At 47.5% G+C, this 16,639-nt stretch overlaps 1 protein-coding gene across 1 annotated transcript in view; it reads right to left on the bottom strand.

The window, feature by feature from the left end:
* Positions 1-15,724, bottom strand: part of HAUS4 (HAUS augmin like complex subunit 4) — a 71,268-nt gene extending 55,544 nt beyond the window's left edge. Inside the window, exons 1-2 of the mRNA XM_063913565.1 lie at positions 15,608-15,724; positions 15,472-15,524 (exon numbers count right to left, since the gene is read on the bottom strand). Coding sequence (XP_063769635.1) covers positions 15,472-15,496 — 25 coding nt within the window. The 5' untranslated portion in view covers positions 15,497-15,524; positions 15,608-15,724. The remainder of the gene's footprint in view (positions 1-15,471; positions 15,525-15,607) is intronic.
* Between the last annotated feature and the right edge of the window lie 915 nt (positions 15,725-16,639).

The following is a 16,639-nucleotide window of genomic DNA, read 5'->3' as shown; positions in this document are numbered from 1 at the left end:
TGAATGCCGAATCTGCGGCCCTCTAGAAGATGAGCACTCTATAACCACCACAGGAGAGACACCCTTGTCCTTGGATATAGGGTTATCCGCTGATGCATCTGAAGATGCGATCCGGGCCATTTGTCCAGCAGATCCCACTGAAAAGTTCTTGCGTGAAATCTGCCGAATGGAATTGCTTCTTAGGAAGCCACCATTTTTACCAGGACCCTTGTGCAATGATGCACTGTTTTTAGGAGGTTCCTGACAGGCTCGGATAACTCCCTGGCTTTCTCTTCCGGGAGAAACACCTTTTTCTGGACTGTGTCCAGAATCATCCCTAGGCACAGCAGACGTGTCGTCGGATCAGCTGCGATTTTGGAATATTTAGAATCCACCCGTGCTGTTGTAGCAGTATCCGAGATAGTGCTACTCCGACCTCCAACTGTTCCCTGGACTATGCCCTTATCAGGAGATCGTCCAAGTAAGGGATAATTAAGACGCCTTTTCTTCGAAGAAGAATCATCATTTCGGCCATTACCTTGGTAAAGACCCGGGGTGCCGTGGACAATCCAAACGGCAGCGTCTGAAACTGATAGTGACAGTTCTGCACCACGAACCTGAGGTACCCTTAGTGAGAAGGGCAAATTTGGGACATAGAGGTAAGCATCCCTGATGTCCCGGGACACTATATAGTCCTCTTCTTCCTGGTTCGTTATCACTGCTCTGAGTGACTCCATCTTGATTTGAACCTTTGTAAGTGTTCAAAAAATTTTTTAGAATAAGTCTCACCTAGCCTTCTGGCTTCAGTACCACAATATAGTGTGGAATAATACCCCTTTTCTTGTAGTAGGAGGGGTAATTTAGTTATCACCTGCTGGGAATACAGCTTGTGAATTTTTTATTTTTTTTTCCCATACTGCCTCCTTGTCGGAGGGAGACCTTGGTAAAGCAGACTTAAGGAGCCTGCGAAGGGGAAACGTCTCGACCTTCCAATCTGTACCCCTGGGATACTACTTGTAGGATCCAGGGGTCCTGTACGGTCTCAGCGCCATGCTGAGAACTTGTCAGAAGCGGTGGAACGCTTCTGTTCCTGGGAATGGGCTGCCTGCTGCAGTCTTCTTCCCTTTCCTCTATCCCTGGGCAGATATGATCTTATAGGGACGAGAGGACTGAGGCTGAAAAGACGGTGTCTTTTTCTGCAGAGATGTGACTTAGGGTAAAAAACGGTGGATTTTCCAGCAGTTGCCGTGGCCACCAGGTGCGATGGACCGACCCCAAATAACTCCTCTTCCTTTATACGGCAATACACCTTTGTGCCGTTTGGAATCTGCATCACCTGACCACTGTCGTGTCCATAACATCTTTTGGCAGTTATGGACATCGCATTTACTCATGATGCCAGAGTGCAAATATCCCTCTGTGCATCTCGCATATATAGAAATGCATCCTTTAAATGCTCTATAGTCAATAAAATACTGTCCCTGTCAAGGGTATCAATATTTTTAGTCAGGGAATCCGACCAAGCCACCCCAGCTCTGCACATCCAGGCTGAGGCGATCGCTGGTCGCAGTATAACACCAGTATGTGTGTATATACTTTTTATGATATTTTTCCAGCCTCCTGTCAGCTGGTCCTTGAGGACGGCCCTATCTATAGACGGTACCGCCACTTGTTTTGATAAGCGCGTGAGCGCCTTATCCACCTTAAGGGGTGTTTCCCAACGCGCCCTAACTTCTGGCGGGAAAGGGTATATCGCCCATAATTTTCTATCGGGGGGAACCCACGCATCATCACACACTTTATTTAATTTATCTGATTCAGGAAAAACTATGGTAGTTTTTTCACATCCCACATAATACCCTCTTTTGTGGTACTTGTAGTATCAGAAATATGTAACACCTCCTTCATTGCCTTTAACGTGTGGCCCTAATAAGGAATACGTTTGTTTCTTCACCGTCGACACTGGATTCAGTGTCCCTGTCTGTGTCTGTGTCGACCGACTAAAGTAAACGGGCGTTTTAAAACCCCTGACGGTGTTTTTGAGACGTCTGGACCGGTACTAATTGTTTGTCGGCCGTCTCATGCCGTCAACCGACCTTGCAGCGTGTTGACATTATCACGTAATTTCCTAAATAAGCCATCCATTCCGGTGTCGACTCCCTAGAGAGTGACATCACCATTACAGGCAATTGCTCCGCCTCCTCACCAACATCGTCCTCCTACATGTCGACACACACGTACCGACACACAGCACACACACAGGGAATGCTCTGATCGAGGACAGGACCCACTAGCCCTTTGGAGAGACAGAGGGAGAGTTTGCCAGCACACACCAAAAACGCTATAATTATATAGGGACAACCTTATATAAGTGTTTTCCCTTATAGCATCTTAATATATAAGCATATCGCCAAATTAGTGCCCCCCCTCTCTGTTTTAACCCTGTTTCTGTAGTGCAGTGCAGGGGAGAGCCTGGGAGCCTTCCCTCCAGCCTTTCTGTGAGGGAAAATGGCGCTGTGTGCTGAGGAGATAGGCCCCGCCCCTTTTTCGGCGGCCTCGTCTCCCGCTCTTAACGGATTCTGGCAGGGGTTAAATATCTCCATATAGCCTCCGGAGGCTATATGTGAGGTATTTTTAGCCAAAATAGGTATTCATTTGCCTCCCAGGGCGCCCCCCTCCCAGCGCCCTGCACCCTCAGTGACTGCCGTGTGAAGTGTGCTGAGAGGAAAATGGCGCACAGCTGCAGTGCTGTGCGCTACCTTTAGAAGACTGAGGAGTCTTCTGCCGCCGATTCTGGACCTCTTCTTACTTCAGCATCTGCAAGGGGGCCGGCGGCGCGGCTCCGGTGACCATCCAGGCTGTACCTGTGATCGTCCCTCTGGAGCTGATGTCCAGTAGCCAAGAAGCCAATCCATCCTGCACGCAGGTGAGTTCACTTCTTCTCCCCTCTGTCCCTCGTTGCAGTGATCCTGTTGCCAGCAGGACTCACTGTAAAGTAAAAAACCTAAGCTAAACTTTCTCTAAGCAGCTCTTTAGGAGAGCCACCTAGAATTGCACCCTTCTCGGCCGGGCACAAAAATCTAACTGGCTTGGAGGAGGGTCATAGGGGGAGGAGCCAGTGCACACCACCTGATCGGAAAGCTTTACTTTTTGTGCCCTGTCTCCTGCGGAGCCGCTATTCCCATGGTCCTTTCAGGAACCCCAGCATCCACTAGGACGATAGAGAAATGTGGAGGTTAAAATAGGGAAAGATCAAGATCCACTTCCACCTCGTGCTGAAGCTGCTGCCACTAGTCATGGCCGAGACGATGAAATGCCATCAACGTCGTCTGCCAAGGCCGATGCCCAATGTCATAGTACAGAGCATGTAAAATCCAAAACACAAAAGTTCAGTAAAATGACCCAAAAATTAAAATTAAAAGCGTCTGAGGAGAAGCGTAAACTTGCCAATATGCCATTTACGACACGGAGTGGCAAGGAACGGCTGAGGCCCTGGCCTATGTTCATGGCTAGTGGTTCAGCTTCACATGAGGATGGAAGCACTCATCCTCTCGCTAGAAAAAAGAAAAGACTTAAGCTGGCAAAAGCACAGCAAAGAACTGTGCGTTCTTCGAAATCACAAATCCCCAAGGAGAGTCCAATTGTGTCGGTTGCGATGCCTGACCTTCCCAACACTGGACGGGAAGAGCTTGCGCCTTCCACCATTTGCACGCCCCCTGCAAGTGCTGGAAGGAGCACCCGCAGTCCAGTTCCTGATAGTGAAATTGAAGATGTCAGTGTTGAAGTACACCAGGATGAGGATATGGGTGTTGCTGGCGCTGGGGAGGAAATTGACAAGGAGGATTCTGATGGTGATGTGGTTTGTTTAAGTCAGGCACCCGGGGAGACACCTGTTGTCCGTGGGAGGAATATGGCCATTGACATGCCTGGTCAAAATACAAAAAAAATCAGCTCTTCAGTGTGGAATTATTTCAACAGAAATGCGGACAACTGGTGTCAAGCCGTAATAAGTAGGGTTAAGGACGTTAACCACCTCGGAACATCCTCCCTTATACGTCACCTGCAGCGCATTCATAATAAGTCAGTGACAAGTTCAAAAACTTTGGGCGACAGCGGAAGCAGTCCACTGACCAGTAAATCCCTTCCTCTTGTAACCAAGCTCCCGCAAACCACACCACCAACTCCCTCAGTGTCAATTTCCTCCTTACCCAGGAAAGCCAATAGTCCTGCAGGCCATGTCACTGGCAAGTCTGACGAGTCCTCTCCTGCCTGGGATTCCTCCGATGCATCCTTGAGTGTAACGCCTACTGCTGCTGGCGCTGCTGTTGTTGCTGCTGGGAGTCGATCGTCATCCCAGAGGGGAAGTCGGAAGACCACTTGTACTACTTCCAGTAAGCAATTGACTGTCCAACAGTCCTTTGCGAGGAAGATGAAATATCACAGCAGTCATCCTGTTGCAAAGCGGATAACTCAGGCCTTGACAACTATGTTGGTGTTAGACGTGCGTCCAGTATCCGCCGTTAGTTCACGGGGAACTAGAGAATTGCTTGAGGTAGTGTGCCCCCGTTACCAAATACCATCTAGGTTCCACTTCTCTAGGCAGGCGATACCGAGAATGTACACGGACGTCAGAAAAAGACTCACCAGTGTCCTAAAAAATGCAGTTGTACCCAATGTCCACTTAACCACGGACATGTGGACAAGTGGAGCAGGGCAGACTCAGGACTATATGACTGCGACAGCCCACTGGGTAGATGTATTGCCTCCCGCTGCAAGAACAGCAGCGGCGGCACCAGTAGCAGCATCTCGCAAACGCCAACTCGTTCCTAGGCAAGCTACGCTTTGTATCACCACTTTCCAGAATACGCACACAGCTGAAAACCTCTTACGGCAACTGAGGAAGATCATCGCAGAATGGCTAACCCCAATTGGACTCTCCTGGGGATTTGTGGCATCGGACAACGCCAGCAATATTGTGCGTGCATTACATCTGGGCAAATTCCAGCACATCCCATGTTTTGCACATACCTTGAATTTGGTGGTGCAGAATTATTTAAAAAACGACAGGGGCGTGCAAGAGATGCTGTCGGTGGCCAGAAGAATTGCGGGCCACTTTCGGCGTACAGGCACCGCGTACAGAAGACTGGAGCACCACCAAAAACACCTGAACCTGCCCTGCCATCATCTGAAGCAAGAGGTGGTAACGAGGTGGAATTCAACCCTCTATATGCTTCAGAGGATGGAGGAGCAGCAAAAGGCCATTCAAGCCTATTAATCTGCCCACGATATAGGCAAAGGAGGTGGAATGCACCTGTCTCAAGCGCAGTGGATAATGATTTCAACGTTGTGCAAGGTTCTGCAACCTTTTGAACTTGCCACACGTGAAGTCAGTTCAGACACTGCCAGCCTAAGTCAGGTCATTCCCCTCATCAGGCTTTTGCAGAAGAAGCTGGAGGCATTTAAGGAGGAGCTAAAACAGAGCGATTCCGCTAGGCATGTGGGACTTGTGGATGGAGCCCTTCATTCGCTTAACCAGGATTCACGGGTGGTCAATCTGTTGAAATCAGAGCACTACATTTTGGCCACCGTGCTCGATCCTCGATTTAAAACCTACGTTGGATCTCTCTTTCCGGCAGACACAAGTCTGCAGAGGTTCAAAGACCTGCTGGTGAGAAAATTGTCAAGTCAAGCGGAACGCGACCAGTCAACATCTCCTCCTTCACATTCTCCCGCAACTGGGGGTGCGAGGAACAGGCTACGAATTCCGAGCCCACCCGCTGGCGGTGATGCAGGGCAGTCTGGAGCGACTGCTGATGCTGACATCTGGTCCGGACTGAAGGACCTGCCAACGATTACGGACATGTCGTCTACGGTCACTGCATATGATTCTCTCACCATTGAAAGAATGGTGGAGGATTATATGAGTGACCGCATCCAAGTAGGCACGTCAGACAGTCCGTACGTATACTGGCAGGAAAAAGAGGCAATTTGGAGGCCCTTGCACAAACTGGCTTTATTCTACCTAAGTTGCCCTCCCTCCAGTGTGTACTCCGAAAGAGTGTTTAGTGCCGCCGCTCACCTTGACAGCAATCGGCGTACGAGGTTACTTCCAGAAAATGTGGAGAAGATGATGTTCATTAAAATGAATTATAATCAATTCCTCCATGGAGACATTCACCAGCAGCAATTGCCTCCAGAAAGTACACGGGGACCTGAGATGGTGGATTCCAGTGGGGACGAATTAATAATCTGTGAGGAGGGGGATGTACACAGTGAAAGGGGTGAGGAATCGGACGATGAGGAGGAGGTGGACATCTTGCCTCTGTAGAGCCAGTTTGTGCAAGGAGAGATTGATTGCTTCTTTTTTGGTGGGGGCCCAAACCAACCAGTCATTTCAGTCACAGTCGTGTGGCAGACCCTGTCGCTGAAATGATGGGTTGGTTAAAGTGTGCATGTCCTGTTTATACAACATAAGGGTGGGTGGGAGGGCCCAAGGACAATTCCATCTTGCACCTCTTTTTTCTTTGCGTCATGTGCTGTTTGGGGAGTATTTTTTTGAAGGGCCATCCTGCGTGACACTGCAGTGCCACTCCTAGATGGGCCAGGTGTTTGTGTCGGTCACTTGTGTCGTTTAGCTTAGTCACACAGCGACCTTGGTGCGCCTCTTTTTTTCTTTGCGTCATGTGCTGTTTGGGAAATATTTTTTTCAAGTGCCATCCTGTCTGACACTGCAGTGCCACTCCTAGATGGGCCAGGTGTTTGTGTCAGCCACTTGGGTCGCTTAGCTTAGTCACACAGCTACCTTGGTGCAAATTTTAGAACTAAAAATATTGTGAGGTGTTCAGAATAGACTGAAAATGAGTGGAAATTATGGTTATTGAGGTTAATAATACTATGGGATCAAAATTACCCCCAAATTCTATGATTTAAGCTGTTTTTTAGGGTTTTTTGAAAAAAAACACCCGAATCCAAAACACACCCGAATCAGACAAAAAAAATAATAATTCGGTGAGGTTTTGCCAAAACGCGTTCGAACCCAAAACACGGCCGCGGAACCGAACCCAAAACCCGAAAAATTTCCGGTGCACATCACTAGTTCAATGACTGAGATTACTCGCAAACTCGCCTGACCTGAACCCCATAGAGAATCTATGGGGCATTGCCAACAGAAAGATGCGAGACATGAGACCGAACAATGTAGAAGAGCTGAAGGCCGCTATTAAAGCATCCTGGTCTTCCATAACACCTCGGCAGTGCCACAGGCTAATAGAATACATGCCACGCCGCACTGACGCAGTAATTCATGCAAAAGGGGCCTAAACCAAGTACTGAGTACATATGCATGATTATATTTTTCAGAGGGTCGACATTTCTGTATTTAAAATCTTTTTTTTATTGACTTTATGTAATATTCTAATTTTATGAGATTTTGGATTTGGGGTTATTTTAAGTTGTAAAACAATCAAAAATAGGATTTTAATTACCTACCGGTAAATCCTTTTCTCGCAGTCCGTAGAGGATGCTGGGGTCCACATTAGTACCATGGGGTATAGACTGGTCCACTAGGAGCCACTGGCACTTTAAGAGTTTGAGAGTGTGGGCTGGCTCCTCCCTCTATGCCCCTCCTATCAGACTCAGTCTAGAAACTGTGCCCGAGGAGACTGACATCTTCGAGAGAAGGATTATACACAGATAGTGGCGAAATTCATACCAGCTCACACATACAAGGCAAACCAAGCTAACGAGCTTGAAACTCAGCAAAAGCAGAAACATTACTTAACCAGTAACAAAAGCAGTACTCAACCAAGAACAAAGTTGAACTGAACCAGATAACCACTGCAGGATCACGAAGCGCTGGGCGGGCGCCCAGCATCCTCTACAGACTACGAGAAAAGGATTTACCGGTAGGTAATTAAAATCCTATTTTCGCTTACGTCCTAGAGTATGCTGGGGTCCACATTAGTACCATGGGGGATGTACCAAAGCTCCCAGAACGGGAGGGAGAGCGCGGAGGCTCCTGCAGAACTGACTGACCAAACCTTAGGTCTTCAGGGACCAAAGTATTGAACTGGTAGAATTTAGCAAACGTGTTCACCCCTGACCAAGTAGCCGCTCGGCAAAGTTGTAAAGCCTAGACACCCCAGGCAGCCGTCCAGGAAGAACCCTCTACGAGTAGAGTGGGCCTTAACAGATTTTGGACACGGCAATCCTGCCATAGAATATGCATGCTGGATACTGAACCCAATCCAGCGAGAAATCGTCTGCCTAGAAGCAGGACACCCAGTTTTTTTGAGATCATACAGGACAAAGAGTCCGATTTTCTGTGACGAGCAGTCCTCTTCACATAGATCTTCAAAGCTCTCACCACGTTCAAGGACTTTGATGAAATTGAGGAGTCAGCCACTGGCACCACAATAGGTTGGTTGATATAAAAAGCCGACACAACCTTTGGAAGGAACTGCTGACGCTTCCTGAGCTCAGCTCTATCTTCATGGAAGATTAAAATAGGGGCTTTTACAGGATAAAGCACCCAACTCCGACACACGTCGAGCGGAAGCTAAGGCCAACAAAGTGACAGCCTTCCACGTGAGAAACTTGACCTCAACCTCCTGTAGTGGCTCAAACCAATCCAATTGCAGGAACTGCAACACCACGTTAAGATCCAAGGGTGCAGTCGGCGCCACATAGGGAGGCTGGATGTACAGAACCCCTTTCAAAAAGGTCTGAACCTCACGGAGGGCAGCCAATTGTTTCTGGAAAAAAAATAGACAAGGACGAAATCTGGACCTTTATGGATCCCAAACGCAGACCCATATCCACCCCTGCTTGCAGGAAGAGGAGAAACCGTCCAAGTTGAAACTCCACCGTAGGAAATTTCTTGGATTCACACCAAGACACATTTTTTCCAAATGCGATGGTAATGTTTAGACGTTACCCCTTTCCTAGACTGTATCAGTGTAGGAATAACCTTGCTCATAATATCCTTACGGGCTAAGATCTGGTGTTCAACCGCCATGCCGTCAAACGTAGCCGCGGTAAGTCCCGATAAGCTAACGGCCCCTGTTGCAGAAGGTCCTTGCGAAGAGGAAGAGGCCACGGTTCTTCCATCAGTAGATCCAGAAGATCTGCATACCAAGCTCGCCTTGGCCAGTCCGGAGCAATGAGAATTGCCTGAACCCTTGTTCTCTTTATGAGCTTTAGAATTCTTGGAATGAGTGGAAGTGGAGAGAACACATACACTGACTTGAACATCCACGGAGTTACCGGGGCATCCACCGCCACCGCTTGTGGGTCTCCTGACCTGGAACAGTACCTCCGGATTTTCCTGTTGCGAAGCGAGGCCATCATGTCTATTTGAGGCATGCCCCAACGACTGGTCACGTCTGAACACCTCTGGATGAAGGCCCTATTCTCCTGGATGGAGATCGTGTCTGCTGAGGAAGTCCGCTTCCCAGTTGTCCACTCCTGGAAGGAAGATTGCTGACAACGCGTGCCTTTCTGCCCAGAGGAGGATTCTTGTCACCTCTGACATTGCAGCCCTGCTCTTTGTTCCTCCCTGTTGGTTTATGTAGGCCACCGCCGTCACATTGTCCGACTGTACTTGAATGGCCCGATCTTGTAGAAGATGAGACGCTTGGAGAAGACCGTTGTACACGGCTCTTCGTTCCAGAATGTTTATTGGAAGAAAGGCTTCCTGATTTGACCATCTTCCTTGGATGGTTTCCTCTTGGGTGACCGCTCCCCAACCTCTGAGACTTGCATCCGTGGTCAGAAGGATCCAGTTCTGGATTCCGAACCTGCGGCCCTCCAGAAGGCGAGGCATTTGCAACCACCAGAGGAGCGAAATCCTTGCCTTTGGTGAGACTTATCCTCTGGTGCATGTGCAGATAAGATCCCGACCATTTGTGTAGGAGATTCAGTTGAAAAGATTGAGCATGGAATCTCCCGTACTGTAGAGCCTCGTAGGAGGCAACCATCTTCCCCAGAAGGCGAATGCACTGATGAACCGATACCCGGGCAGGTTTCAAGAAATCCCGGACCATGGATTGTATCACCAACGCTTTCTCTTTTGGAAGAAACACCCTCTGCACTTCTGTGTCAAGGATCATTCCAAGGAAAGACAATCTCCTTGCGATTTCGGAAGGTTCAGATGCGATTTCGGAAGGTTCAGGATCCAACCGTGACTCCTGAGTAGTTGAGTCATAAGAGTGATAGACTGCAATAACCTCTTCCTGGACACGGCCTTTATCAGTAGACCGTCCAGGTATGGAATTATGTTCACTCCCTGCCTGCGGAGGAGAACCATCATCTCTGCCATCACCTTGGTGAACACCCTCGGTGCCGTGGAGAGACCGAACGGCAGTGCCTGGAACTGAAAGTGACTGTCTAACAGTGCCAATCGGAGATAAGTCTGATGCGGCTGCCAAATTGGAATGTGGAGGTACGCATCCTTGATATCCAGGGATACCAGAAACTCCCCCTCCTCCAGACCTGAGATTACCGCTCTCAGAGATTCCATTTTGAATTTGAACTCCCTCAGATAGGGTTTTTAACAATTTCAAAATTGGCCTGACCGAACCATCCGGTTTCAGTACCACGAAAAGGTTCGAATAGTAACCCTTGCTGTGCATATGAGGTGGAACTGGGACAATGACCTGTGACCCTTCCAATCTTTGGATGGCTTCCTGTAGGATAGCCCTGCCTGCCAGCAAAGCTGGCAAGCCTGATTTTAAGAATCGGTGAGGGGGGAGTTCTTGAAACTCCAGCCTGTATCCCTGGAACACAATATTCTGTACCCAGGGGTCCAGGCCAGACGACACCCACACATGGCTGAATCGTCGGAACCTCGCCCCCACCTCCAGGCCGTGCGGTCCACCGTCGTGCTGAGGATTTTGACGTACCAGAAGCAGGCTTCTGGTCTTGGGAGCCTGCAGTAGCAGTTTTTTTGGATTTTGCCCGCCCTCCTCTAAAGGTGGTGTTATGTAGCTTGTTCTTTCCTGTTTTAGGAGTCCGAAAGGACTGCGACGTAGCTGAAGAAAAGGGTTTCTTCGTAGCAGGCGCAGCTGAAGGAAGAAAAGGTGACTAACACGCAGTTGCCGTGGAAATCCACGCATCTAGCGCTTCCCCAAATAGAGCCTAACCTGTGTAGGGTAGGTTCTCCACGCCTCTCCTGGATTCTGTGTCAGCAGACCATTGGCGCAGCCAGAATCCTCTACAAGCCGAGACAGACATGGAAGATATCCCTGCAGCCATCGAACCCAGGTCTTTCATGGATTCCACCGTAAATCCCGCAGAATCCTGTATGTTACATAAGAGCAATTCAACGTCACTTTTATCCATTGTATCCAATTCCTCAAGTAACGTGCCAGACCACTTTACTATAGCCTTAGAAATCCATGCACAGGCAATAGTAGGGCGTAATATCGCCTCCGAAGCAGTGTATATGGATTTGAGCAGTGTCAATTTTGCGATCAGCCACTTCTTTCAACGCGGCAGATCCCGGGACAGGTAAAACCACCTTTTTTTGACAGTCTTGACACAGATGCTTCAACTATGGATGGGTTTTCCCATTTCTTTCTATCCTCCTCAGGGAAGGGGAATGCCACCAGAACCTTTCATGGGATCTGGAATTTTTTCTCTGGGTTTTCCCCAATATAGCATTTAACTCTTTAGACGCAGGAAAGGTTAGCGAGCCTTTCTTATTATCCGTGAAGTAAGCCTCCTCAACCTGTTCAGGTATTGCGTCAGCAATATTTAACACATTTCTAATGGCTTCAATCATCAACTGCACCCCTTTTGCAATAGATGCCGCCCCCCGCAGCACGACCCCATCACAGTCTACCGTGTCAGAGTCTGTATCCGTGTCATCTTGCTTAATCTGGGCAAGAGCACGTTTTTGAGTGTGAGTGCCAGGGGGCCCAAACAGCCATAGAGTTTTGTAAAACCTGAGTTGCAGTTTCATTCTGTGCTATCCTAGTAGATATCATACTCTTAATAGAGGTTAACCATTCAGGTTCTCTTATCGGAATCTGTGCTTAACCAGAGCAATCTGATTAGATGGAATTGGATCATCTTGAGATGAAATATCCTCTGCAGCATATGACACAGAATCCCTAGACATTGCTTATGAGAGACAGCAAGCACCCCCCACACACACAGTGAAATGGCAGACAGTTTCCCTCCTAAGAATGCCAAGAGAGACACAGAGTTTGGAGCCCACCCACACACAGCACGCCCTTTACCAGCGCCAGCTGTGTACCTTAATAGGTTACACAGCCTATTGCACAGCCTCCCTACCTTCTACAACCCCCTGGTACCGCACAGATAGCTGGAGTTGATGTGGAGGGACAGCTCTCTCTTGTCAGAGTCTCTGCATGCAGGAAAGATGGCGCTGAACGCTGCTGGGTCCCACTCTGAGGAGAAGTGCAGCCCCCTGTTCCGGCGCTGCTTCCCACTCTGTTTGAATTTTATACTGGCCTGAGGAATTGTGCTGGCGGTGATCTGGGGTCCCCGACAGGCTTGCCGACCAGTGTAGGGTTTAAGCGCTGGCCCAGGGCGCCCCTCACAGCACCGTACCAAGTACCGCTAAGCCCTGAAGCGCAGTTAGTACTGCACTCCTTACCTTGTTGCCGCCATCTTCACACCGGCTCCCCGCTTGTCAGGTGGGCCGGTGACTAACTCGCCACCGATGTCTTCTGGCTCTGAAAGGGGGTTGGCGGCATGCTGCTGGGGTGAGCGATCCCCTGTGGCAGGGAACGATCAATCCCCTCAGGAGCTCAGTGTCCTGTCAGCAGAGATAGTGGCTCAGACCCTGCAGGGCGGACACTACTCCCCCCCCCCCCCCCTTAGTCCCACGAAGCAGGGAGACTGTTGCCAGCAGCCTCCCTGTGCCTAAACTCTATTCAAAAAAAATAAAACTAAAGAAACTCCTATGGAGCTTCCCTAGCTGTGACCGGCTCCTCCGGGCACATTTTCTAAACGGAGTCTGGTAGGAGGGGCATAGAGAGAGGAGCCAGCCCACACTATCAAATTCTTAAAGTGCCCATGGCTCCTGGTGGACCAGTCTATACCCCATGGTACTAATGTGGACCCCAGCATCCTCTAGGACGTAAGAGACATTATAACAAATAAAGGCTTGAAATATCTCACTTTGCATGTAATGAGTCTATATAATATTAGTTTAATCTTTTAAGTTGAACTACTGAAATAAATGAACTTTTGCACAATATTCTAGTTTCCCAAGCTTCACCTGTAAGTCCTGCTTAAAATTCCAACGCAACCTATAGATTCCATTGAAGAAAGCACAAACTAGGCAAAAACAGCTCAGTGTGTAGGGTGCACACTTATTGGATAATCGTTCTGTTGGGTCAAAACATTTAGCCAATTTACAGTATTAAACACGGGCAGCTGGGTAGGGAGCTAGATTTGCACAAAACTCCAATGGGTCTAAATCAGGGATGGGGAATCTTCGGCCCTCCAGCTGTTGTTGAACTACACATACCAGCTTGCCTTGCTACAATTTTGCCATGCTAGAACTGTTGCAGGGCATGCTGGGATGTGTAGTTCAACAACAGCTGGAGGGCCGAAGGTTCCCCATCACTGGTCTAAATAAAATAAATCCAGAAAGATGGACTACCCAATAAACAAGTAGATAGTTACACTATTATAGTGCATTTTGATGTTTGGTTTGAGTAAAAATAATCTTTGTATTACCAATGAAGTGCTGCGCACATTGACAAACAACAACGTCTATCATTCTATTTGGATGCAAATTTGACCACAAGAAAATACGATGTGTACCATCCACCCCAGTCCCTGCCCCTAACAAATTCCAGACTTAAAGATATTAATATTAAAATCCAAGTTTCATTGCAGTACAGAAGACAAATAGGACACAAGCTTATTAGCTAAATTACCCAATAACAATTCAATTAGGGCAAGGGTGGTGCCTCGCAGCACGATCTCGCCCTGCACCTGACGATTCTTGGTGGCTGCTAACAAAATTGTCAGCGAGTCCAGAGCTACCGTAAATGAGGTATACCGAATAAGCACCTACACATAACGGCGATGTGCCACCGAGGTGCCCGACGGTGGCGGTCACCCGGCCCCATAGCAACGCATGCTAATATGGACGAGATTGTCCATATTGGCCTGCATGTACAAGCGACGCGGCACCAACGATGAACGAGCGCAGGGGTCGCGCATCGTTCATCATTGGTGCCTACACACTGACAGATACGAACAATATATTGTTCATTAATGAACGAGATCGTTCATATCTTTCTGTGAAATTGCGTAGTGTGTAGGGCCTATTACTTGCGGGTAGGGTTGTTCTAAAGGATGATCACTCCTAATTGACCCGAGACCATAGCATACAGCTCTGCTTCTATTACTTATATTCATCTGCAACTTGGACTAAAGGTGCATACACACACTGAGATATTGACTATGTGCAATTTTAACTTTGCGATTTCCCTTGAACTGGCCGGAACACAGAACCACCAATATTGACTATATTTACCTGCGTTTTTTACTATGTGCGATTTTGACTATATACAATTTTGCCTATACTACAAACCAGTGACGTGCGGTGGGGTGAGGCAGAGCCTTTCCTGTCATACTAACGTTTGTGCCAGAGTTTGACTGTATAAAGTATATCAAAAATACAAAGAATATGTTTGAAATATCTTCTTTGCATTATTCTAACAATTTTTATAGCCAAATCTCCGGAGTAAAAAGTCTATGGCAGGTGAGGCAGTGCCTCACCTGTGTAACTTTTCCGCACATCTCTGATCAAAACTCACCAAATTTCCAGGAGCTTATACTGCTGCACCTATGTATAATGCCCCGATGTACACTTTGGCTCATATATTGCATGTAAATCTGGCTCTGGTGCTAGCCAGTGCCTCCTGAGCCATTTAGCTCACCGCACGTCCCTGCTACAAACTAGATTGTACACTTTCTAGTCAAAACTGCCATGCCTGCGCGGTATATTTTTTCTTGCGATACCAACCCCACGGGACAGCGCATTGGTATCACAAGCTGTATACATATGGTGCGATATGTGCAAACTTTTCTTATGATTTGGACTATATAGTGAAAATCACAAGCGCAGATCTCACCTTAAGGTAGTTTGCCTAAAAATGTCTTGGATTATCAACAACCTGTTTCAGTTACCGCAAAATGCAGGCGAGAAATGCAAAAGCAGTTGCCAACTTTTCATGAGAAAAAACTTCAACAAAGACTTATTAAATAACTAAGGGGTCCATGTACTAAGCTTTGGGGAGAGATAAAGTGGAGAAAGATACAGTACTAACCAATCAGCTCCTAACTGCCATGTACAGGCTGTTTTATCTCCGTCAACTTTATCTCTCTCCAAGGCTTAGTACATACCCTTAAGTGATAGTATGATCAGCCTGAGCCCTGCCTGCTTCCAGGAGCACATTACACACACATGCGTGCATGACGCTAGGGAATGCTATTAGTTCTCACCATACTGCAGGCTGCGGGATGACATGGTGCGACGGCGGGCAGAGTGCGGTCTCCTATAAAACAATCGGGAGAGAATGTAAGCGTGACATGGAATACTGCAGTGCGGACGGTCCCTCCCCGAACATATGGTGCAAACCTTGTAAAATGTCGCTTTATCTCTATAGCAATAAACTGGCTCCACACACTGCAGCATCAGCTGTTATTAAGCGGGAGATTTTTAAAGTCATGTCATCATCACGTCTCTTCCCATCGCTAGGAAGTCATCAGTAGCTAGAGTGAGTACACTTTCTATTCTTCTGTTCGTGCTACAGCGATCTGCACTGGTCTACGGGAAAATGGCCGCTATTCCTAGGAAGAGCTGATGCGTTTTGTGTACACACTGTAGGCTGGCTATATATCATCGTTTACTTAACTTATAAAAGTATTTACTTAATTTAACACCTAGCTTGTATAAAAAAAAATAAGGCATTCATTTTAATGTGAGATAATTCTTTGTGATTGACAAAGCAAGCTAAAAATTCATTATAGAGAACCGAGTCTAAACATAAAATGACAATTCCTGATATAACCACCCACAAAAAGCATCTTGTGCACTGTGACATCCTCCCCATCCTATGCCATCACTTGACATGCTGAGAGCTGTGATCCTGTTAAAACATTTGTTTGCGCTTTTAAGAGAGAGAGAGAGAGAGAGAGAGAGGTAGTAAAAGGAATGTAATATAGTAACATAGTATCTAAGGTTAAAAAAATACAATTGTCCATTGAGTTCAACCTATTTGTGGTCTCCTATGCACGATTATTTTGTATAAAATTTTGACTGAAGTTGATGACTGCCGTTACGTTTTACACCTCCTTTTTATAATAACCATAGTGCGTGACTATGCCCCGTAACCCTGGATATCCTTATCCATTAGGAATTTATCTAACCCATTCTTAAAGGTGTTGACTGAGTCGGCCATTACATCTCCCTCAGGCAGGGAATTCCAAACACGTATCGTCCTTACCGTAAAAAAGCCTTTACGCCGTATTGTGCGGAATCTCCTCTCCTCTAACCTGAGCGAATGTCCACGAGTTCTCTGTGTTGATCTAACCAAAAACAGGTCCTGCGCAAGATCTGTATATTGTCCCCTTATATATTTGTAAATGTTGATCATGTCCCCTCTTAATC

The sequence above is a fragment of the Pseudophryne corroboree genome, chromosome 1 (assembly GCF_028390025.1).
Source record: "Pseudophryne corroboree isolate aPseCor3 chromosome 1, aPseCor3.hap2, whole genome shotgun sequence".
NCBI classification, from domain to species: Eukaryota; Metazoa; Chordata; class Amphibia; order Anura; family Myobatrachidae; genus Pseudophryne; species Pseudophryne corroboree.
Note: the sequence above shows the minus strand (reverse complement) of the source record. Positions and strands in the feature narration are given on the sequence as shown.